Source organism: Poecilia latipinna, unplaced genomic scaffold (assembly GCF_001443285.1).
Source record: "Poecilia latipinna isolate Pla-1442-1.1 unplaced genomic scaffold, P_latipinna-1.0 Scaffold559, whole genome shotgun sequence".
NCBI classification, from domain to species: Eukaryota; Metazoa; Chordata; class Actinopteri; order Cyprinodontiformes; family Poeciliidae; genus Poecilia; species Poecilia latipinna.
In genome coordinates, this window is record NW_015113175.1 from 109534 (window position 1) to 132931 (window position 23398).

At 40.1% G+C, this 23398-nt stretch overlaps 2 protein-coding genes across 8 annotated transcripts in view; both read left to right on the plus strand.

Annotated features, from left to right (window-relative positions):
• pacs2 (phosphofurin acidic cluster sorting protein 2) overlaps positions 1 to 9532 on the plus strand; it is a 69986-nt gene extending 60454 nt beyond the window's left edge. For 4 of the 6 annotated variants that reach the window (XM_015041590.1, XM_015041592.1, XM_015041595.1 and 1 more), the window contains 7 exons: positions 450 to 482; positions 3508 to 3550; positions 3672 to 3714; positions 4725 to 4860; positions 4952 to 5175; positions 5333 to 5446; positions 6388 to 9532. In XM_015041590.1, coding sequence (XP_014897076.1) covers positions 450 to 482; positions 3508 to 3550; positions 3672 to 3714; positions 4725 to 4860; positions 4952 to 5175; positions 5333 to 5446; positions 6388 to 6506 — 712 coding nt within the window. In that variant the 3' untranslated portion in view covers positions 6507 to 9532. The remainder of the gene's footprint in view (positions 1 to 449; positions 483 to 3507; positions 3551 to 3671; positions 3715 to 4724; positions 4861 to 4951; positions 5176 to 5332; positions 5447 to 6387) is intronic. The other 2 variants (XM_015041591.1, XM_015041593.1) reach the window with 2 other exon arrangements.
• Positions 9533 to 10738: 1206 nt separating this feature from the next.
• dcaf5 (ddb1 and cul4 associated factor 5) lies at positions 10739 to 22956 on the plus strand. Of its 2 annotated transcripts, none has more exons than XM_015041596.1 (10): positions 10739 to 10835; positions 10990 to 11207; positions 12381 to 12524; positions 13351 to 13387; positions 13511 to 13650; positions 15263 to 15392; positions 16435 to 16648; positions 19296 to 19362; positions 19994 to 20121; positions 21551 to 22956. In XM_015041596.1, exons 1-10 carry the CDS (start codon positions 10765 to 10767, stop codon positions 22829 to 22831), a joined length of 2430 nt encoding a protein of 809 aa, XP_014897082.1. In that variant the 5' UTR covers positions 10739 to 10764; the 3' UTR covers positions 22832 to 22956. The 2 variants fall into 2 exon arrangements, with proteins under 2 accessions (XP_014897082.1, XP_014897083.1); XM_015041597.1 differs by having other exon boundaries at positions 10776 to 10912.
• The last annotated feature ends 442 nt before the right edge of the window (positions 22957 to 23398 follow it).

Below are 23398 nucleotides of genomic sequence, written 5' to 3' on the forward strand. Positions count from 1 at the left end.
AAACCTTTGTAGATGCGGCTTATAGTGAGGTGCGCTCTATAGTCCGGAAAATACGGTATTAAATAAGAACCTAAAAAGTGTGGCAAGTGTAATCAGCCCGGCCTGAGTAAATACTTTCTAATACTTACTGGAAGTTTTATGCTGGTTCATCTCTACCATGTCCTCTTAGGACGTTTTTTTTCTTTTTTTTTCTTTTGACAAAGTAGTTCAAACTTTGACTGGACCACACACACCGTTGTGCTGGTCTAACACTTAAAATTCGAGAAAGGCGCCATAAAGATTGTAGTTGAAACAAAAAAAATGCAAAGCACTTTAAGGAGTGTGAATACTTTCTGAAGACACTGTTGGCAAGCAGTATTCTGTGTGAGCATCTGTGTCTTATCCATCAATGTGTGCGTGTGAATAACATCTGTTTTGCTGTATGTTTTCTTTTTGTTTTGTTTTCAAAGGAAAAAGAGCTTTCATTTTGATTTTGCCGTAAGGTATTGTGGTCGATTGAGTTTGTTTCTTGCATCGACTGGTGATTCATGTGCTTTCTGTGTGCCTGTCATTTCCCTTCGACCCATGTCTGCCTCTGCTGGAGCTTGCCGCCTTCACAGCTGCCTGAAAAGTGGCTTTAGTTGAGATTCGACTCTGAAGTAAATTCACGTAACCCTTCAAGCTGAAACAGTTGTACATCCGAGTTTAGACGGTGGTTTTTGCAGATTGTTGCACTGTAAAAACGGCTGGGTTTGGTGCGCTTAAATAAAATAGATGGAACAATGTGGATGGAAAATTATTTAAATACTGAGCAACATCTTAAGAAATCAGTTAGGAAGTTAGACTTGGTACAAATAGGTTTCCCAAATGGACGATGATTTTTTATTGCTTACAAAGTGGCTGAAGAACACTAAAGCCGGAGTTTGCTAGCGGCCCTAACAAAGTCCAAGAAAATGCCTACTGCATAAATAGTTGTGATGCGCTATGAGAGGCACCAGAACCAAGTGGATGTACAAACAAATCTGTAAATGAGAATCATGAGTTTTGAGCAACAAGGAGGTTTGTGCTGATAAGGTGGCAGGAGACCAAACTGTGTCCCTTTCATTCTTCCACTCATGACTGTGGTTCTACTTCTAAGGTCCATGCATAATTTTAATCAATGAAACAATAAAAGAAGCACAAAACATATATATATATATATATTTTTTTTTTTCATTAGAAAATCTCATTTTTTTGTCATTTAGAAATGAATCAAATTTTCTGATTATATGTACAATTCTGTATTTATCTTCTCTGGGGGATTTATTCTCTACTAATTAACTAATCAATCTCTCACAAATCAGCCAGATACATACAGCTCATCTTCCAAATGAAAATATCTTAGATCAGAGCTGCATGAAATAAATCAAATATTTATTTGATTTATGTTTAATAAATGATTTATGATTATTTCTACAGTTTCTGTTTAATTCTACTGAAAATAAATACTTTTGATGCATGGACCTTCTGGCTGTCTATGTCTGTCTGTTAATTGTCCATTTAAATGTAGGAAAACATGGACATTGCCAGCAAAAGTTTTTATGTGTTGATGCTTCATTCAGTCATGTAATTATGGATTTTGAAGCAGCATGTCTAGCTAAGTACTCAAATCAATAGCCCTCCTATAGTGAGATATTTTTCTGGCTATAAAACAATATTGCCGTATTTTTCAAATCATCTACACAAGGCGATAGCGTAATAATTCTCTTGAAATAGTGCGTCAGCTTTTTAGCCTGGTGTGACATCTGAGTGGCCAACATCTTTTTGAAAAGCTGTAAAAATACTGTCCTGTTTTTCTATTTTTCCCCTTATTTGTATTGGTATTTAATAACTATAATGAAAGAAGACATAGGAACAGAATATTTTCTTTCTTTTCTAGCCTTCCTGTTGTTCATTTGTTGTTTCTGCCCAGACTCGGAGGTGACGTGACGTCGCTGTGTAAGGCAGCAAAAATAGCAGTTAGCATAGCTAGCATTACTAAAACAGCTAGAAACCGTTTGCTGTAGAAACTTCAGCTTTCCTGTTATCTGCTGAAAGTTTTGCTCGTTTTGTATGGACTGAGTTAAAGTTAGCCACCACGCCAACATGATAATCATAGCCTTTAAGCTCACTATAGCTTTTTAGCTAAATTTGACTTGAAGCTAAATTAATATTGCTTTTTGTTGAAGATACTCAACATGCTAGCATAAGCCAACATGTTAATGATAGCATTTTAGCTATCTAGAGACATACCCTATTAAATTCAGTTTATCTTTCTGTATTTTTTAACAAATCAAAAACAATAAAAGTAGCTCAATTTGAATCTTCAATTAGCAACAGCGTCCATCTGAATAGTGAATCACTCTATTTATGTTCTTTGAGGTAATTGGTTGAAAATAATAAACTGATTTAACAGAAGAAAATACCCACATTTGTTCCTTTCTGAATAACAAAATGAGAGGAAAGCTCAAACTTTAGACAAATAATAGTTTAATCCACCTGCATGAGTAACTTTAAGCCATTGAACATACAAGAAGTCGTTCACTCCATCATGAAGAGCTACGCAAAGCGAGATGGGACTTCATCTCTCTTATATCAGGCAGCCATCTTGCTTGTGTTTCTCTGGCTGCTCTGAAGCTGACTGCAGCAGAAATGTGTTGGATAAAATCCCTCTGTCACAGTCTTAAAACCCCTCTCTATCTCCTCTCTCTCTCCCTCTCTTTCTCTCTCTGTCCCTCCCCACGCCTGCCTCTGTAGTCTCTCTGTTTCTTCCCTGGGGGGGCGATGGCAGGTCTCTTCAAGGCAAGAGCAGCAACCTTACGCATCATCAAACCACTTCACATTCAGAAAACGCAAAAGCTACAATTCAGCTGCGCTTCATCCTGCTATTTTTCCGGCCGTTGCCAGGAAAATAGCTCTTGCCGTAGTGTGGTTATGCACTGCCGCCTACAGGCAGTGCATGGACCCAGACAGGTTTTTGGATTTAGGTTGGTGCTCTTCCTTCTTCCTCCTTGCGATGCTTTACGTCCACCTTATGAACTTGCTGCCTCCCGAATGCCTACCTGACCGGGTTTAGGGTAACCTTTTCCGTCCCGGCCGTGAGATTCTATCGCTTTACTTTGTGCCACAAACTGGCCGGAGGCTTGCATGTTCTTTGGCTCTCTGCCCGTCCTGCTACAGTTAGCTTTGCTGTTTTATTTTCAACTTAAATCTGTAGTAAAGTAAGAAAAAAATGGCAGCATGCACACCTGGGCTTTGCATTCCACATAATCTCTGCAATGTTAGTTACAGTAGTTTCAGATATCAATCATTTGGTATTGGTATAAAAGTCAGCATTCACATGTTACCAATCGCTAGATGTTAATGCTGACCAGTATAGATGTAGCTTCTCTTAATTGGAATCTTTTGTAGTAAATTAATTTCCACAGCCAAGTTTTAGTTGCAGATTTTCTCTCTTCATCATCAGACCGAATGTTTTTCCTCCTACTAATTATTAACTCTCTTCACCAGCCCTACTGAGGATTCCTGTCAGAAGTTCATCCCATTTATTGGGGTAAGTAGGAAAGTCGTGCCCTGGCTTTCCTTGTCTGGATTTGTCCAGTGGGAAGTTGAATTTATTGCCTTGTAAAGTTACCCGTAGACTGAATACCTCCTGTTCCTCCATTGTTGTTTAGATGGTGAAAGTTGGCATTGTGGAGCAAACATCTGCAGCATCAGGCAAGTGCTTGTTACGACATTTAAAGCAGTGTCTTTTGCACAGGCTGCATAATAAACCTACAAACAGACAAATGGAAAATGTTTATCAGCTTTATCTAAACTCTGTTAGGGCCATATTTTAACCACATGTATGATTTAGGCCAGTGCTGTCCATTGTTTGGCCCCCAGCTTTATTCTGCACCCAAATCACACAGCGACTTTCACTTAGAAGCAGATTTTGCTGTTCCCAGATCAACTTTTAATGAATTAAGTAATACAGAAAGTTTTTCCAAATCCTGGTCTACTAAATAATTTTTTAAAGAGGTAGTATTATGGAAAATTGACTTTTTCTAGATTTACATCATGACATAATGTAAATCAAAAACATACCTGGAGTGTTGCGTTGATTCTTTCATGCATGTTTGAGAAATCCTTTAATCTCCATGGCAACCATTCAGCCGAGCAAAACGCCAGGATGGACCTAGCTCCGCCTTCGAGGACGAAGCTCCTGCAGCTTCTAAGCTTCTGCTTCACCCAGCAACTCTCCACCTCTCGGCTCCTTCAGACTAGCCAGCAGCAATTAGCAAACACCTGGTGGAGCTGAGCGTCTGCTGAGCTCATTATAGGAGCTACTTCTCAGTGCAACGCTGGTAAAAACGTAGCTAAAGGGTTAATAGAGGAGCCATGTTGTAATGACGTCTTGAAGGTGAATTTTAAGAGACGGAGGCCCAATTTGAAGGTGTTAAATTAGGAAGCAAAATTTCTTTTAAGTTCTATTTGATATATATTTATATGGTATTTTTATAACAATTGAAAACAACACAGTTACTTGATTGTCCTATAAAATGACACTATGTGCCTGGAAAATACATAAAACTGCCCCTTTGAGGTTGTAAAAAGTTACACTTTCAGAACCGCTAAAAGCCATTTTAAGGAGATGACAGGGGGGGAAAAAGTGCCAAAGTAATAAAATCCCAAATTAAGTAAGTTGTCCAACTGTGCGTTGTTTTAACAGCAGCTTTCCTTTTCAGGAGACTCTGATGACGCAGCACCTCTGAGCTCGTCTCTGCTCTCCTCCACGCCTCCTCAAGTGTCCCCCGCTTTTAAAGAGGCTTCGCCGACACCGCCGCCTTCTCCCTCCATCAACACCAGCTTCTGTGCTCTCAGGTTTAGAATTAATTGAGAAATCTCGCAGTGTCTGCTTTTATAAAAAAAATAAAAAAAAAAGCTGGTTGACATAAAGTTGCCTGTCTCTCAGCACTTCCAGCAGCCAGGCGGAGCTGATGGGCCTTCAGGTGGATTACTGGGTGGCTCCGACGGAGAGGAAGAAAGACATGGAGAAGCGGGACTCCTCCTCCAAAAACACTTTGAAGTGCAATTTCCGCTCGCTGCAGGTCAGCCGGCTTCCACCAGGGGGCGCAGAGCCAAGCCCCCAGCCCACCATGTCTATGACTGTTGTGACCAAGGAGAAAAATAAGAAGGGTGTGTCTCTTATTGCTTTTTTCATTATTTTAATAAAACAATGCTTAAAATCAGGTCTTTTACTTCAAATGTTATGTTTTAAGCCTTGCAGAAAGCAGGCTGACTCTGAATGCCTCTGTTCCTAACAATGTGGATGTCTGCTGTCGCCTTCTCGCAGTCATGTTTCTGCAGAAGAAGAGCAAAGACAAGGAGGTCGAGTCGAAGAGTCAAGTGATCGAAGGCATCAGTCGCCTCATCTGCGCTGCCAAGCACCAGCAAACCATGCTGAGAGGTCAGATTATCTGCTGTTGCTTTTGCTTTTCTCTTTATTATTACTTAGAAATTGTGGAGTACTCATTACTTTTAAAGATTTTGAACATACTTAGAAAGTCCAGAGAATACAAGATCAGGAGTTTCTAGTTTATTTGCTTTAGATCAACGTTATTAGATAATTTTTCTTCTTTTGCTCTTGTCTTTGGTTTATTTTGTTTGTATTTCCTGTTTAATTCACGTAAAGCACTTTGAATTGCCTTGTTGCTGAAAATGTGCAATATTAATAAAATTACCTTACCTTTTATTTTTAAAATTGTTTTTAAGGAAGAGCTTGTTAAATCATACAACAAAGTGACAAATAAATGAATAAAATCACTGTTATAATGATTTTATTTGGCCCTTGAACACAAATCCAGAATCATTAAAAAACAGAAATCAACTGATGGCCCAAATGTGGAAATTGTCTTTTTTTTTTTGTTTGTTTGTTTGTTTAGTTTTTGTTTTTTAAGCTCTTTTTATGACGTTTATGGTACAGATTTCATAAGGATTTTGTGTGTTGTTGAGCAAATAAAACTGATTAAAAGAAATATCACGGTAAGCATTTTTTTTAATTTAATGAATTTCAAGTTCAAAGTCAAAAATAATTAATTGATCCCAAAAGGAAATTAAATATTCGACAATAAAATATTGTGACGAGCCAGTGTCCAGTAGTGTAGGTAAGATTCTTGTTGTAAACTATTAAGAAGAGTTTTTATGTCATTAAATAATAGCATTTTAAGGTGTAACTATGTTACTTACTCAAAACTAACAAGATACTTTCTGTGTTGTTTCTAGGAAGTCTTTATGAACACCATACAGAGAGAACTAGATTGTTTTTCACTCTAGAGCAAATTGAAAAACTAAACTAAAACACAGCCCAGAATACGTTTCTTCATGGCTGGTTTTGTGTTTTCTCCACAGTGCTGATTGATGGAGTCGAGTGGAACGATGTCAAGTTTTTCCAGCTAGCAGCTCAGTGGTCCTCACATGTCAAACACTTCCCCGTCGGGATTTTTGGGCACACTAAGGGCCCGTACTAGCAGCACCTTGAAAAGAGACTGAAACAAGGAGGACAGCCCCGTTGACCCCTGTGCCAAGATTTTAACCCCCTGCCACCTTCATTTTACTCTGCTGTCTTAAGTTAAACTGCCGCTCTCCACTGTTGCATTTGTCCGATTATTTAATATTCCGTTTTGTTTTTTTATTTATGTAAAGCTGCCAGGTGAAAATGACTTTACCCTGCTTAAAAAGCTGCTGATGTTTTGTAGACCTTTCAGAAAGTAATCTTCATAAAAGGCTTTTAACCTTTAACATGTTGAGTGAGTCATCAGGTAGGACCTGTTTTATTTTTCTTTTTTGCTGTTGTTTTATTTAATGTTTGTATTTTTTTAAGGTTTGTATTAAACCAGCAAAATTATTATAGTACATAAAACACATACACACACAAAAACACAAGAGAAGCTGCCATGGAATGAGATGCTCTTACTTTCAATTCAGGTTTTTTGCCCAGGTTTTCTTTGCCGAGAAGTAAAAAAAGAAAAAAGATAACTAGCTTGAGTAGCCTGATGTTGGTGTAAAGTCAGGTAATTGAGCTGTCATTAAGAGATTTTCTTTCACTCCTTACAAACTTCTGTATTTTGTATTTCTACCTCTAAAAATGAACTCAAAGTATGTCAAGTGTTAGGAACAAAAATAAATTAAAACAAACATTGGAATTCGTTAACATTCAAAAGGTAATGAACAAATAAGAGGCTTCAAGTGCCTGCTAGAAGCCTCCCAGCCACCAGGGGGCAGCAAATACTCAAAGAATGAGCCTGAAACAATTCCTAAGGTCCCATACAACTTTTTGCCAGCTCTGGAATGATGTTATTGGCAGCAAATTAGCTTAGCATAGCATAAAGAAATCCCAAACTGGCAAATTTTAAAAATTCGCTTTATAAAGTTCTGAAGTTTAACTTTATGTGTTGTATCTTAACAGCTGTATTACTAAGCTAATAGCCAATGGCTACAAAAACTCGGCTACGGAAAGAAACATCCTTCCACCATATTAGACTCACATGACCCAGAAATATGAAGTTTTGATGTAATTGGTAAAATTGGAAGAATCCTACTTTTTGGTGGCATAAATTCTCATCTAACTGAACCTGGGTGTACGTTCAAAAAGGTCTGACTATTCCTTTGAGTTTTCCTTGTAAATGGGAATTAGTTGTAGAATGGCCAATCTTTACCTCTAAGCTGTTTAATCCTCCTTCAAGGGAAAGTTAAGATTTTTTGTAATAAAGTTCTGGAAAGTTATCAGTCATATACCAGTTAGTTTGTAGAAAAGAAAATACATTTGCAGGACATAAATGCTAGCGAACTAGCTAGGTAACCAGATGAGCCCCCTGTTTTAGCTGATTTTGTCCATTTAAACAACTCAAACTACGTTATAAAGTACTGCGCTTTATTAGGGAATTTTAAAATTACATTAGCGAAAACTACCAGCTTTATGAATCTGTTAGTGTATTTAATATTAGTCTAACAAGTTCAGTTTTGTTTGTTTTTAAATGGGACTATGCAGATCAATGAACATCTACATGTACATACATGAGATTATAACCAAGTGCATAAATTCCCTCTTTGGTCAAAAACATTCACTCTTGCTTGATGCTCTTGGTTGTAGGTTCTCCATTTTAAAATGTAATATTCATTATTGTCAGTCACTTGCATTTTAGTTTTAATCTCAGCACAGGACATGTTTTAATACATGTATGGCCCTGCGTGCTTTTTTTTAAAACTGTAATCTGGCTTTTAATCCAATCTTTAGCATATTCCTTTTTCCTCATTGAGTGACGTTTGGGCTCACTTTCACATTTTTCCACAAGTAGCCTCGCTGATTTCTTCAAATATTTCAGTAATGACCCAGCAGCGTGTTTGAAGAACACCTTTAAAAGCACATCCACAAGTAACCTATCCGAAGCTTAAAAAGCGGCGACTTCATCACTTAAGCTCTTTCAAGTTATTTAAAGGTGTAGGTAGTAAACTTAATGCAAGTAAGTTTCTAGTTTTACCAGTGGAGTTGTATGCTTTACATTTTCAGTTTGAGTTGTTTGAAATAACTAAAATCAGCCAAAACAGGGCATGCATTCACAAAACTTCACTTTAAAAAAAAATCTGAACTATCCCTTTAAGACCAGCACTCCTTCGCACTGCGTAGCTTTTTGCTGAAAGCAAAGACTTTGTTTTTAGGGGTTTTCTGCGGCCAACGCGAGTCTGTTCGTCACAGCTCTCAGCCTGTGTGCTCTGCTACTTTCTAACGTTAGAGGTGAATGTATCAAAAGGTTACCTTACTGTAAAGCACTTTTAAACGTTTGTGTAATTTAGATTAGCGTAAAATCACTCCCCCTCCCCCCACCTCCTCCCAGGGAACCTGCAGGTAAACAACCGGCTGGCTGCTGCGAGCCACCAGAGCTGAACAGCAGCACAAACGAGTGGCGTCGTCGTTTATATGCAAAGCTAGCCAAGCCGCTGTATCCCATCTCTGCTGTTAATATGCTCGGTGCGGGGCCTAAATGGAGTATTGTAGAGTTTAGTTCAAATATTCTAAGTTTAGAGCAGATTGTGTACGTAGTGAATGTCTGAAGCTTCTCTTCGAGTTTAGCTGCACGTCCAACACACTTTTTGCCCACAAATTGTTACTGACTAGAAGTTTGATCATAGCCCTCGTCATTTGTTTAATAAGTGCCTAAATTGCATAATTTGACAAATCAGTATAAGTAACAATCCCTGCCTACTATGGTGCTGATGAGTCTGGGCCCAAGAGAACTTAAATAAAGTCCAACACAAACGAATAGTTACGTCTGTTCACGTGTGCGATGCTAAATCGCATTCTAGCCACTTGGCTCGAAGTAAAATAAACCCCTAATGTTGAGAAAACCTTTGTTGTTTTTTTCTTTTTCTTCTTCTTATCTGTGTAAATATATTTTTATTTTAAGTGTTGTCTCAGAGAAAGCTTCTCAAGACTGAAAGTTGCTTAAAGACTACCACTGTAATCCCAAAAATTGGGAATAATAAAACTACTACACACTAAGATCGACTTCTTGTTTCCTTTGTTTCTGTTTTATGCTCAGGGGATTTTATGTAATTCGTCTGCCCATGCAGCCATTATCTAAGCAAGTAAGGTCGCAGGGGTTTTATGTAATAATTTTTTTTTTTTAAAGTGATAAAATAAGCAGTGTACTACACTATATTTTGAAAAGCAGAAGCTGACAAAATCTGTCTCCTGACTATAGGGACCTCAATAAAGTGTTACAGCCAAAAATATCAATGGGATTTTATGTGATAGATCAACAGAAGTTTGTGTTTAAAATCCTTTAAAAAATGTTTTAAGAACATTTGTACCTAGACTTATTTTACTCCAACCTTCAGAAATCACCTAATTGGTAATTGGTCCACAGTGAGTAATTTAATCACCAGTTAGGAATTTAATCTCAGGAACAAGGAGTTGATGGGAAGACAATTACAGATGAAGTTTTATCAAGATATATTATGGTGATTATGTACCATTGTGATAATAATAAAACTATTTATTACCTTTTTAAGGTGATTGTATGGCTGTGAGTGCATGACTCAGCAGTCCTAGCCTCACAAACACAAATACTGCTCTTGAAATGATTCCCACTTGTAATTAGGACACCACTCACAAAAATAGAATTGTTTTAAAATAATCCTATTTAAAAATTTAGCTGTATTTATTGGTGCACCTTTATTGAACAAACAGTAGGAAAATTAGTAACAATCCTGACAATAGAACAGTTTTAGGGTTTATTAAATATTAATAAATGAAGTTTATCATGACAATAAATCAAAAATCTTATGAGAAGTTTCTCACGATAAATGATAAACGATATGATAAATGGCCACCCCTACCCTGCGTAAATAATTTAAATTTGCATGTATGAAATGGGAAGAAAAAATATATAATTTTTTTTGTCTTGAAAAATAATAATAAAAAAGAGCTTTTTCATCGCTAAATTGCATAGGTGATATATGAAATAAAAGGTTGTGTATAGTGATCATGTTCATAAAAGTATGTTAATGAATAATTTTTTTTTCAAGATTAGGAGTATTTTGTGTCCAAGGTGGAGGAGAAATTGAAAGAACCTCCAATGGTTAAAAAAATGTGAAAAGTGAGGATGTTTTGTCTGGATTTTAATGCCTTTGTTTTGTCTGGATTTTAATGCCTTTGTGTTTTTTTGTGTGTGTTTTTTGTTGTTGTTGTTGTTTATTATTACTTGCTACAGTTTGGTGGACCACCGGATGACAGCGGAGGGGAGGCGGGGGAGACACGAAGCTGCTCCCAGAATACCCAGACCAAGCGGGCAGAGGAGGTACGAAACAACGTCGACATCAGCGGACACGCAGCCCATATCCACCAGGATGTAGAACCAAACCAGCAAGAGCAGTCGTGCGCCACATCTACCCATTTACATAAGCAGATGTATCGGGTGGAGTGGTGGAGTTAAAAGGCCTGTTTCTTTTCAGCGTGGTCAAAATGAAGGAGCTGAAGGGCTGCGGTATGCGCTGTTCAGTGGGCTTTCTGTCCCGCAGAGAGCTGACCGGACAGCCGCTCATGAAGGATGAATTCCAGAGACGGAGGCTGGCAGGCTGCACCAGCCTCTACAAGAAAAATTTGGAGGGCCATTTTGGCTGCGTCAACGCCATTGAGTTCTCCAACAACGGCGGAGAATATCTGGTGTCTGGTAAGTTGTGGAAGCCTGGCTGCAGTTTTCCTGCTAGCATGCTAACAGCGGCTGTCAGCTGCTTCCTGGGAGAGACTCCGCTGCTAGCCTAGCTTAGCTTGTTTTGCTAGCTAGCAAACATTAATCTGAGCACTCTGCAGCTCACAACACTGCTACCCCATGTCAGTCTTTTAAATTACGTGTTTAATTTCTAAATTCCACGTTTCTGAGCGAGATTTGTGTAATAGCAACGACGTTTCCTTAAAATGACAACAGTGTTTAGCTCCACAGAAGGTAATAAACAGTCATCTGGCCCAGTGTGACAGCTTGTGGTTGGCCGTTCGCTGTTTACCTTTGGAGCTGCGGCTTGGAACCCGCTTTATTGTGGCTTAATTCAGAGTGCATCATTGACTGCGCTCAATTCAGGACTACAGTCGAGCTCCGTGGCCGTGTCACTGACACTGGCATCAAAATGAGTATTGTTAGCGCATTAAGTTGCTCCGCAGTGTTTACATCAGGTTTCCTGATTAGTTTGGAAAAGTACGGCCTTTATTAAACCATTTTCCAACGCCGGATAGGTAGAAGCAAATTAAGGGAAAGTAATGCTGTTAGCAGACTATTTCCAGCTGTCCTTTCATCCCTGAAGTTATAAATTTATTTCTCCTTACAGCTGGTGGTTTTTGCAGATTTCATAATTAAACCCATTGTGCAGGTCAGGCTCTGGTGTCATCACTTAATTCAACTTCAGTACTGTGAACAACTCGTAACTGTGCCTCTTACAACAACACATTTTTCTGGACTATAAATTGTCCCAGAAATCATAAACGATAATGTTGATGTTTCAAGACCATTTTCAAGTAATACATTGATAAAAGGATCAATACTGCAAGTTTGCCTTCTCAAAGACTAGTAAACTTTCCACTCCACACTGGAATTGGAAGACATTTTAAATATCCAAAACACAACAACCAACAACAAATAAAAAAGAAAATATAAACCACACACAACCAAAACCATAAATAAAATGGTTCATGAAGTCTCTTAAAAAATGTTAGTCAGCAGAATAAGAAGCATCAAGCTCATATTAATTTATTGTGCGATCAGTTGCTTATTGCTGTGTTGTGACGTTGCCTCTTTTGAGAATTAAAATCTGTTTGTGCGAAACTTCTTTGTCCTTATTTTTCTGCACATCAGGAGGAGATGACCGGCGTGTGCTTCTGTGGGATATCGAGAAAGCCATCCACTCCCATTCCAAGCCAGTGAAACTGAAGGGCGAGCATCTCTCCAACATCTTCTGCCTCGCCTTCGACAGCTCAAACTCAAAAGTCTTCTCCGGCGGTAAGGCGAGCGCAGACTTGATGGCAGACGCACAGACGAACAAAAACACGTACACACGCTCTTCTGATAATGTGTTTGGACCCAGACATGAAAAGAAAAGCCTCAGGCCTGAATTCAGGCTACTGTGTCACCAATCGCTCCTGCTTTTAATTTTAGCCAACGTGAAGCTGAATTTTTAGCCAAAGTTCAACGCTGCCAGGGAAGCATTTCAGCCTTGAAAAAAGCCCCGACACGAGATACGCAGCCATCCAATTGTCATGTTTAAGCAAACTTTTGAAATGTTGGAAAAAAAAAAGAAGAAAATAAAATAAAAGACAAATTAGATGCGTTTCCAAACCAGATGTTGATGCTACAGGAACAGGAAGTAGAGATTTTTCGTGCCTCTGGTAAGGCAGAGACTCACAAGTGGATGGGAGAGTTGTTGCGTCAGCACTTATTTAGCAAATGTATCTCCATCTCCTTACTTTGTGTGTTAACTCTTTTTTTTTTTTTTTGGAAAAGCCAAAAACCACCTCAAGGGAACGTGAAAACTTTTTTGCGAAAATGAGAAATATGCTTTGAATTTTGCCATTTCCTTCCACCGTTAGTGATGCGATATTCAAAATGCGCTCAAAAAAAAAAAACATTGATGAAAACATAAATGTGTTTATTACATCCAGCGCAAACTACAATGAAGTTTTGTTTCAAATATATAAGTTTAATTTTTTTTATTTTTTATTTTTTTAATGGGGAACCACACATTTTGAAAGCTTTGCAGCCTTTGTTTTCATAAACCTGTAATTAAAACCCACTCATCCACTCATTTGTGTGCTTTTTCGTCTCCCAGGAAACGACGAACAGGTGATTCTTCATGATGTGGAGAGGTGGGTACAACAAAAGTCCAGGACTCTTTGTTTCTGAAGCACTTTTCTGCCGTTTTAAAGCGGCCGGCTGATGCATCACACTGCTGATTTTAATTAACCTGTGGCCGACTGTTGCTCCTGCAGTCAGGAAACTCTGAACGTGTTCCTGCATATAGACGCTGTGTACAGCTTGTCCGTCAGCCCCGTCAACGACAGCATATTTGCGAGCTCGTCCGACGACGGCCGCGTTCTGATCTGGGACACCCGGGAGCCGTCGCACGGAGGTGAGGACGATTAAATCAGAGCTGTCGCTATGGAATGTTTTATTTTTAATCGCTGTAGAGCTCCTAAAAAACATTTGGAGAAGTCTTACTTTTAGCGAATCTTTTGTAAGCATCTGAAGCGAGATATTGCTTGAAGACACAAATCCTCACTTGATATTAAATATTGCGCGAGCTTGATCTTTAATTGTTGTGATAACAAGCTGCTGGACAACAAAATGAAATGCAGTTGTGTTAACTTGGCGAGGCGTAACAGTGTTAACATACAAACAGGATGCATCACCTTTCACTTCTATTTTAGAAACCTTCCTTGTGACCGAGTCGGTCTGATAATAACTCTGACCAGCCGGCCTTTGAGCTGCGTTGTTATGTCGGCCTATTAATGTTCGCCACCAAAAGGTGTTAACGCAGCATCTATCCCAAGATAAGTCTCACCCAACTGAATATTTTTAGGACCGCCTTCAGCTGTGATCATGGTACGTTTTGAGGGCTGGACTTGGTTTCATCACAATACTTTGTGATAACAATAAAAGTGACAATAGGAACTATTTATCACCTTTTATTAGGGAACTGTATGACTGTGTGTCACAGTAATTACAGCCCCACAAACACAAATACTGCTCTTGAAAAACATTCCCATAATGCACTTCTTCATGACGCAAGTCGCGTAAAGAAGTGTTGTTTGTATCACTGAACTCCACCCGGTAACTGCGTCTAATCATATTTTCAGATGTGTTTATGTTTTTTGATACTCGCTTGTTGAACAAACGGAGAAAATTTGTAAAAAAAAAAAAAAAAAAAAAAAAATCCCAAAAATCTCCTCAGTTTTAGGGATTTCTAACCATTGATTGGAATTTATCGTGACAACGATAAATGAAAATATTATAAGAAATGTATCACAATAAAAGATAAACGATACAATAAATGCCCAAGCCAACATTTCGATAAACCAGAGCTGAATTTCTTTCTCTCTTTTTTTTTTTTGCCTTGGCAAACTGAAGTCCTTAACAAATCTTGCCAAACTCGGCTTTCACCATCAACATGAACACTTTATAGTGACGAAACATGACGGTGGTGGTGGCAGTGTCATGCTGTGGGAATGCTTTTCTTTTACAGTGAATAGTGAAGCTGGTGTAGTTGCATTTAGCTACCACCGGCCTGCAGACGTCTCGAAAATTGGGCGAAAACCCAGGAAAATAACGATTAACATTCAGCCAAAGTTGCAGTGGAATGGTTCAGATTTGCTCATATAAATTTGCCAGAATGTCCTAGTCAAAGTCCAGAGCGGAATCCAGGTCAGAACCTGTGGCATGGCTTTAATATGGATGTTTATGGACGCTCTCCATCCAGACTAACTGAATCAGACCTTTGTTGTGAAAAAAAAAAGAGTAAACATTTCAGACTTTACATGTACAAAACTTGTGGAAGAAATCTTTAGTGGTTTCAATTTGACAAAAAACAAATTAATATGTTCCCAAATCACTGTATGTGTTGTTTTTCTCTTTCTCATTTCTGTAAAAATCTTCGTTCTACATGAATAGACTCTTTCTCGGAGAGACCAAAGCGACAGTTGTACCTCTCACCGCTTTGTGTCTATTTATTTTAACCCCCGCAGAGCCGTTCTGCCTGGCTAGTTACCCTTCAGCCTTTCACAGTGTGATGTTCAACCCTGTGGAGCCTCGGCTGCTGGCCACGGCCAACTCAAAGGAAGGAGTTGGACTGTGGGACATTCGTAAACCACGCAGGTGAGACGTCTGTCTGCTTGCTGTGGGTTGATCCAGCAAAGAACACACTTCATTCTGGAGGAGAACCGGATTTAATTGCATGAAATTGTTACACAAACTATTGTCTGCGTGTGTCGGAAATGCAACCTCATCTGGATTTTCGTTTAGTGATTCGGGTCTGAATGTTTTGGGTTTTTAACCCAAACAACATTAGCTGTCCAATTTAAATATTCTCACAACCCTTTAAGTTATGAAAGTGATGCCAGTCAGAGCTGCGCCCAGTTTAAACAAGAACTTTTTCCACATTGAGATACAAAAGGTACCTGAAAGATTCTCAGATTACAAGAAATAAAAATCTCTGCTCTGGTTTAACAAAGAAGGAGCTTCTGGATGTGATTTCCAGGCGTTACGTTTGGAGGATGCATTTTTAACTCTGTCCACCAGAGGTCGCTGTTTCCCCACTGATGAACCACTGCTAGGGCTCTTGCTCCAGCTTCTATTTCGTTCCTGTAAACAAACCATTTTACGTTTATATTACTACAACTGAATTATCTTTAATTCAGAGTTATTTTGAATGATGTAGAAAACTAATCATATTAAGGCCTAAATCCCATATCTAATTCAGTTCTGGGTTTTGTTTCCCTTTTTTGTCCACCGCTTTAATAAAGTGAGAAAAGAAACATGCAGCTGTAACGCGCCGTTAGCGTCACTTTAGCTACATGCTAAGCCATTATTTTTGTGCACCTTTACACCCCTGATCCCAAGGCTAGTATGAACTGATGCATGAAACATCTAATCATCTTCTCTTACACCCAAAAAAGTCAGAAATGAAACAACCAAAACTTCCAAATTTAAGTGGTGTATTGAGCCGTTTTCTTAGCATCTGTCAGCTCCACTTTGTATTACTCCATTCACTATCACGGAAATTGAATCTATGAATTATTCATTGGTGTGTAGTCAATGATTTTAAAGCTGTAAAATCTCATCAAAACTGTTGGCAGAAGTGGGTAGTAGTTTGCCTTGTGACGTTTCGATCTCTGTCTCTTCCCTCCGTGCCTCGCAGCTCTCTGCTGCGCTACGGCGGCAGCATGTCCCTGCAGAGCGCCATGAGCGTCCGCTTCAACAGCACGGGCACGCAGCTCCTGGCCCTGCGGCGCCGCCTGCCGCCCGTCCTCTACGAGCTGCACTCCCGCCTGCCCAGCTTCCAGTTCGACAACCAGGGCTATTTCAACTCCTGCACCATGAAAAGCTGCTGCTTTGCGGGCGACAAGGACCAGGTGGGTCAACAAGTCATAAACCGAAGCAGCGCCAGAAAATATGTGCATGAAATCCTATACAGAACGAGTAAATGTTTTCATTTCACGGACATGCGAAAGGAATTAAACCGACGTCCTGCCTGTGATAAATTACCAAGAGGTGATGGATTTTATCCTCCTGTTCTTCTACAATATTGCCAAGCTAAGTTGTGAAAATCTCGTCTCTGTCAGATACTTTTCACTCATTACTGAATTAAAGCAGCCTAAACGTCGAGTTTTTGAGTTTTGAGCAGTGACAGACATGCCTGAGGTTTGGCTAAAAGCGGTTTGACCCTGACCAAGATGAGGAATGGCTGGATTTTTCTTTTGGTATCTGAGCTGCACTCCATTTTTCAGTAAATTCCTCAAACTCTGCAGGCAGCTGAAGATTTTCTCAGTATGGTGCTGAAGCAGACGGTGATTGATGGGAAGGACGGTGGGGAATCCTTTTGGGGTACAGCATTCCTACCGGCCTGTCTTCTGTCTGTCTGAGGCAGAGCGCGCAGGTGTTGCAGGTTAAAGCTCCTTCCTGTGCCGTCCACTGAAACTCATTTAGCTAACCTGTGTGGCTCAGTTTCCTGTGAAAAACAGAGATTTTTATTTTATATGCCACAACGTCGTCATGACTTGGGGTGGATTTTCTGCAAACACGAGCGAAACGGTGATGTGGAAGGAAAATGATACACAGTTTTCAAAGTGTTTTAGAAACCAAAATCTGTTTCATGTTGTGTATGTTGGTGTTGCATCACAGTTATTAATGTTTAAATGTGCAAAATGTAACAACCATAAAAAGACGTTGGTTTCAGTATTTTTTTAGCTATAATGTTTGATTCATGCTTAGGCCTGCCGCTATAACAAATTGTTATGGACAATAAATTGTCCCAGAAGTTATCGCGATAAACGATAATATTGTTTTGAGACCATTTTCAAGTGATATGTTGGTAGTAGGATAAAAACGTGTTTATTTTAAATTGAAATATCCAAAATAAATAAATGAAACAACACTGGAAATTAAGAATTAGGTCTCTGTAAACAAATTTGTCCTTCAAAGAAAAGGGTAGTTTAGACCAAAGCACCAGACTGAAAACTTTTATCATCAAATTTTTAGTAGGAAGAGAGAAAAGAGAAAATCAATAAATCATACAAATGGAAATCATTGAGTTTATCACATGATTAATTGATTTATTGCTTATTACGACAGCCCTGATCATGCCTTTTTTCCAACTCTGATTGTCAGTAATGCATTTAACCAATTGTGTAACCATGGCAACAAAGTAGGACTGAATGATATTACAAAATTTTCCAATGGCGACATCGAAAATTTTTCCTTTTTCCTCTTTCTCTCATCTGTGCTTCCATCAGGTTGTTTTAAATAATATGTTTACGCACGTGTAGGTATTACATTAGCATGAAACATGCAAGTTCATAACACTTGGTGTGCATTAGTCAAGAGTTATTGGCTAATAATTATCTATAATCCCCTCACTCATGTAGAGATATGTTTTTAATATCTGGTGAAACATGTTTGGCTTTCTAACTGTACCACCAAATAGAGGTTTAAAGAGAAGCGGCAAAAGCAAACGAGGTGGATTAGCGGTGCATGACAGCACCTAATGGCTGCGTTCAGGACATGTTACTGTGGAAGCATGTCTTCAGTCAGAGCCTTCTTTGGATTTGTTGCGAGACTGACTGTTGGTGGAGATTCTTCTCACCCGCAGCATCGACATTCACAGCAGTTCTGAAGATTCTCGGATGATACGAGTTACGACAACGTTTGAATTTATTTGGGAATATTTAGTTGAACTGTATTGCTTTTTATGCCCACACTTGCTGTAGATTGTAAAGACAAAGATAGTAGAGGTCAAGAAGAGCAGTTGGAACATCGAAAAAAACTATTAACAAAAATATGCAATCGTGGTTTCACTTTGAGGCTCCTAAAAACAAGCAACCAGAGCTGCAACGGCATATGAAGGCATAATTACGAGTTCAAACGGTCCAAACAAAGTCCAGATCCGAACTTGAACATTTATTCTACAAAGTAGCGATGCAGGTCGACTGAAAACAAATGCACGCCACACTTTTCAGCTTTTCATTTCAGACTTTTGTAGTTTCCTTCCACGGTTTTCCTTTTCGTTGGTCCCAGTAGAAATGAATCAAACCGTGTTTGTGTCCTCTTAAAGCCGTGAAACGGAGATCAGGAGGATATTTTCAGAGGCGAATTAAACAAATTCTTCTCAAGTCATTGAGCAACAAAATTGCAAAAAGTATTTTTGGCCTTTTCACTTCCTGTCAGACGGGCCTGGAGACATTCCTTCCCTCAGTGTTACATGTGTCTAAAAGAATGTGAAGCCCACATCGACCCTGTCAGAACTTCCTCCGGTAGAAACGGTTTAAGTGAAACCATCTGCTCATAAAACCTAATAATGGTTCAGGCAGCGAGCAGGAGCTTTGTTTAGGCCATGACACTTGAAGTCTGAGTCTGATTGCAATCTCAACACTCTGATTAGATCTGCTGGTTTTCTGCTTTGTCTTCTCTCTCTGGATTTATCTGCTTTTTACTTGCTTTCCTAGTTTCTCTCCCTTTTGGTGAAGTTAAGGCTCAGTACTTTATTTTTTTCTCTCTCTTCAGTACATCTTGTCTGGATCAGATGACTTTAATCTGTACATGTGGAAAATCCCAAACGACCCTGAAGCAGGTGAGTTGTTGGTTTGATTTCCCAGATTCCAGGTTGATTTTTCACATTCCTGCTTGAAAACGTTTCCTGAATCCTGCGGTGGGGGATTGTTTACCGAGCACAAGAAACACCTGCAACAGCAACATTATTTCTTATAAAAGAAAAAAAGACATAAACATACTTATAATGATTTGGGACGTCATTGAGATTGTCTATGCAATTATTTTTTGAATAATAAAAAAAAGGAGGAGTCAAAAGGTTTTCAAAGAAAATGCTAAATCAGTTTCAGATTTTCTAAATTACATTTGCATATTTTTTTTACCTTCTATGCTAAAGTTTCTTTTATTTTACTAACTTACTAAATGTGTTTTTTATTGTTCATTCTACAAACTATGATCAACACACTGGTAGAGTTATGATAAATTTTCACAATAAAATAACGATTTTTAATTGCTCACCTTTGTGTGTTTTAACCACGAGACAGTATTATTTAGTAATTCTTCAGTTTTTCTTCTTGTCATGTTTTTTCTATGTAATGTTCCATGTACATCATTTAATAAAGTCAATTGTGCAACAGGAAGATCATATATATATATATAATATATATATTTAGCATATGGTCGTGTCGTGACGCTGAGCCTTCTGTCCCCAGGCGGGCCCGGTCGCGTGGTGAACGGAGCCTTCATGGTTCTGAAGGGCCACCGCTCCATTGTGAACCAGGTCCGCTTCAACCCTCACTCTTACATGATCTGCTCCTCCGGAGTCGAGAAAGTCATCAAGGTGAGCAAAGAAGCATCTCTGCCGTCGTTTTAGGAGTCGAGTTTCGTCGTTCCCTGTTGAGGAGAATCTTTTCGTTCAGTCGGTTTGATTGACGCGTTAAAGAAACTTTTGCACTTTGACAGTAATCTTGTCCTTCAGAGAGGCAACGTCACCATCAACGCTACACATGGACTAAACTGAGATTCTTACGTTTCCTTGAATAAAAATACCATGTTTTCAAAGTAGTATTGGCGTTTGCACAAAATATTTTGTCATTAATTGCTTTTATTTCATTGTTGTTGCTGCTGTTAAAATAATGCAATCGGTTGGTTATTACTAATATATTAATTTGATTTATACCATATATGTTGTTTTAATGGTCTCAAGCAAAAATGTAGCACATTGCTAAATTAATATTAATAGGCCTATAATGATGACAAACTTTACTGGACGATAAATTGTTCCAGAACTTATTGCGATAAACGATAATATTGTTGCTTTGAGACTGTTTTCAAGTAATGAAGGTGCAATAATGCAAGAACAGATTCTCAATGATCAATAAACTTTAAATTCTAATGAACATTTAAACACTGGAACTGGAAGACATTTAAAGTATCCAAAAATAAATAAAGAAAACAACAAATAAAATTAATTATGAAGTCCTTGTAGACAAAATTATCTTTAAAAATAAAGGGATAGTTGAGCTCAAAGCACCAGACTGAAGACTTTTATCATCCAGTTTCTAGTAAAAAGAGAAAAACAATAAATCAAGCAAATGAAAATTAGTGAGTTTCTTTTATTTTATCATGCGATTAATTGGTTTATTGTTTATTGCGACAGGCCTAAATATTAGTTTAGCAAATAAACTTTCTAAGACAGTACACAATATTTTATCATTTTACATTATGATATTATTATGTATAGTGACAGTATAATGAGCCTTAATTTAAGAGTGACAGGTAGTGAGTGGTACTTTAGGTTTCAGAATGTCTGAATAATTTTTGCAACCTGATGGATTTCCAAGCCGCCAAATTACAAGAAATCTCCTGAAGTGTGTGTCTCCAGGTTGACACCAAACGTCTGGGACAACATATTATCCAGAAAAATCTGTTTTTGTGACGTGTCTAAGTGTCACATAGGAAAATCATTTCTGGTACACCACGTCCATTCTCAATTTCCAGTGTAAATGATCACCTGTTTCTATAAAAATCAGCAGTTTAAAGGTTGGTAAAAATGGTTTTTGCTTGAACCACTATGATGATTTCCAGGCCAAAGTCCATTAAGAAGAAAAGTCCTTTAGTCTTTGTCTTACTCAAATTAGCTGTTAGCTTCAGGTTCATTAAGAGTTTTACAAAAAAGACGTCAAGCATTGTGTACTTCGAAGCTAAAGTATTAAAGATGGACTTGGCGATGTCGTCTCGTTGCTCTTCAACGTTTCCGTCTGACCCAGGTGTGGAGTCCGTACCGGCAGCCCGACAGCGAGGGGGATCTGGAGGGCCGGGTGGAGGACCGCTCCCGCAGCCTCTACAGCCATGAGGAGTACATCAGCCTGGTGCTCAACAGCGGCAGCGGCCTGTCCCACGACTACGTCAGTCAGTCCATAGAGGAGGACCCACGCATGATGGCCTTCTTCGACTCGTTGGTGCGCCGGGAGATCGAGGGCTGGAGCTCAGACTCCGACAGCGACCTCAGCGAGGAGGCCATCATGCAGCTCCACGCCCGCGGCCGCCGCTCCACGCGGGCCGCATCAGCGGCTCCTGTCGTCGCGTCAGCTGCCGACCGCCGCACCGACTCCGACAACTCCTCGTCTTCCTCGTTGGCGGGACCCGATGCCTCAGGCGGTGAGGACCGAGCCGCCGGGGAAGATGGGGAGGAGTGTCCCAGGAGACAGAGGAGACGCCCACAACACCAGTCGGGCTTCTTGGCCAATGAGGACTCAGACTCCAGTGAGTTTTGGCTTGACCCGATGCCCCGTCCTCGCTCGCCAAGCCCCAGAGAGAACTCCACGCTCTCCAGCCCCAGCAACTCTCCGTCGCTCCCCGCCGAGGCCTCCAGCTCCTCCACGTCCACCTCCAGCTCCAGCAGCGACGACGAGGAGCGCCGCAGCGCCGTCCGACGCCAGAACGTGGTGAGGCGGCGGCGCATGAACGTGGTCTCCAGGGCCGGAAACCGACCCGAGTCCATTCAGGCTCTGTTTTCAGCCATCGACTCGTACAGCTACCCGTCGATCTCCGTCGACGACCTGTCGTCCTCCTCGTCAGATGACGAGCCGAACTCCCTGGAGATCAAACCCCGGGCTTCCGCTTCCAGAGAGGAGGAAAAGCGCCTGAGTCCGTCGGAGTTCGTGTGTCTGAGTCCGGTGATGTCTCCGGAAAGCCAAGACAACAACGGGAGTGACAGGACTGAGCAGGGAGGGCGCTCCGTCGCGTCGCCTCGGTTACTGGATGAACTCGGCAGCCCTAATGGCGGAGAAGCCAACGACGTCTCGACTGTCGCGGACGGCGTCTCTCAAAGCCGACGTAGTCCGGGCGTGAACGGGCAACACAGACCCGTCTCGCCGTCCAATCAGCGCGCGTCCTCGGAGTCCGAGGACGAGATCGGAACGCTAGCCGAAGAACCCAGGCCGCAGAGGGAGAAGGGCCTGGCGCAGAGCGCTCTGAAGCGGACTCACGTCGGGTCGGAGGAGGCCGAGTTGGGCTTGTCGTCCTCCGAAAAGAAGCTAAAGACGTAACAAAAGCCTCTTCTCATTTGTACCCAGAACAAAACTTAGGAAGTGGATTTTTTTTCTTTGAGTTTCTACAACTTTTTTTTTTTTTCCATTTCGGACTCCTAGTCATGACTCGCATGACCTCACACTGCTAAAGAACAGCTAAGAATGGTTGTTTTTTGTTGTTGTTGTTGTTGTTGTTGTTGAAGAGCAGACAGATTGGACCGTACCTCCATCGTTTCAATCGAACCTACAGATTGCATTAAGACATAAATAAGCTGCATATTGGTACTACATGAGAGGCGTTTATTTTTATGTGACGTCAGTATTCATTTTTTGTTTTGCTTTGTTTTCCCCCCCCCCCTCCACCACCTCCTCGTGTTCTGATCGCTGCGCCCAGATCCGCAGTTCGGTTCTGCCTCTGACGACTAAAAGAACTCGTGTGCAGCGAAAGCTTTGAGGTTTTTAGTTGAGCTTTGTTCCGATCAGGTTTGTTGTCATTAAGTGTTTCTCGGTTTACGCTGCTCCAGGAAGCCTGAAGAACTGACTCCGGGTCAGTTTCCGCTTGTATAAACTGTGTTGACATTTTGC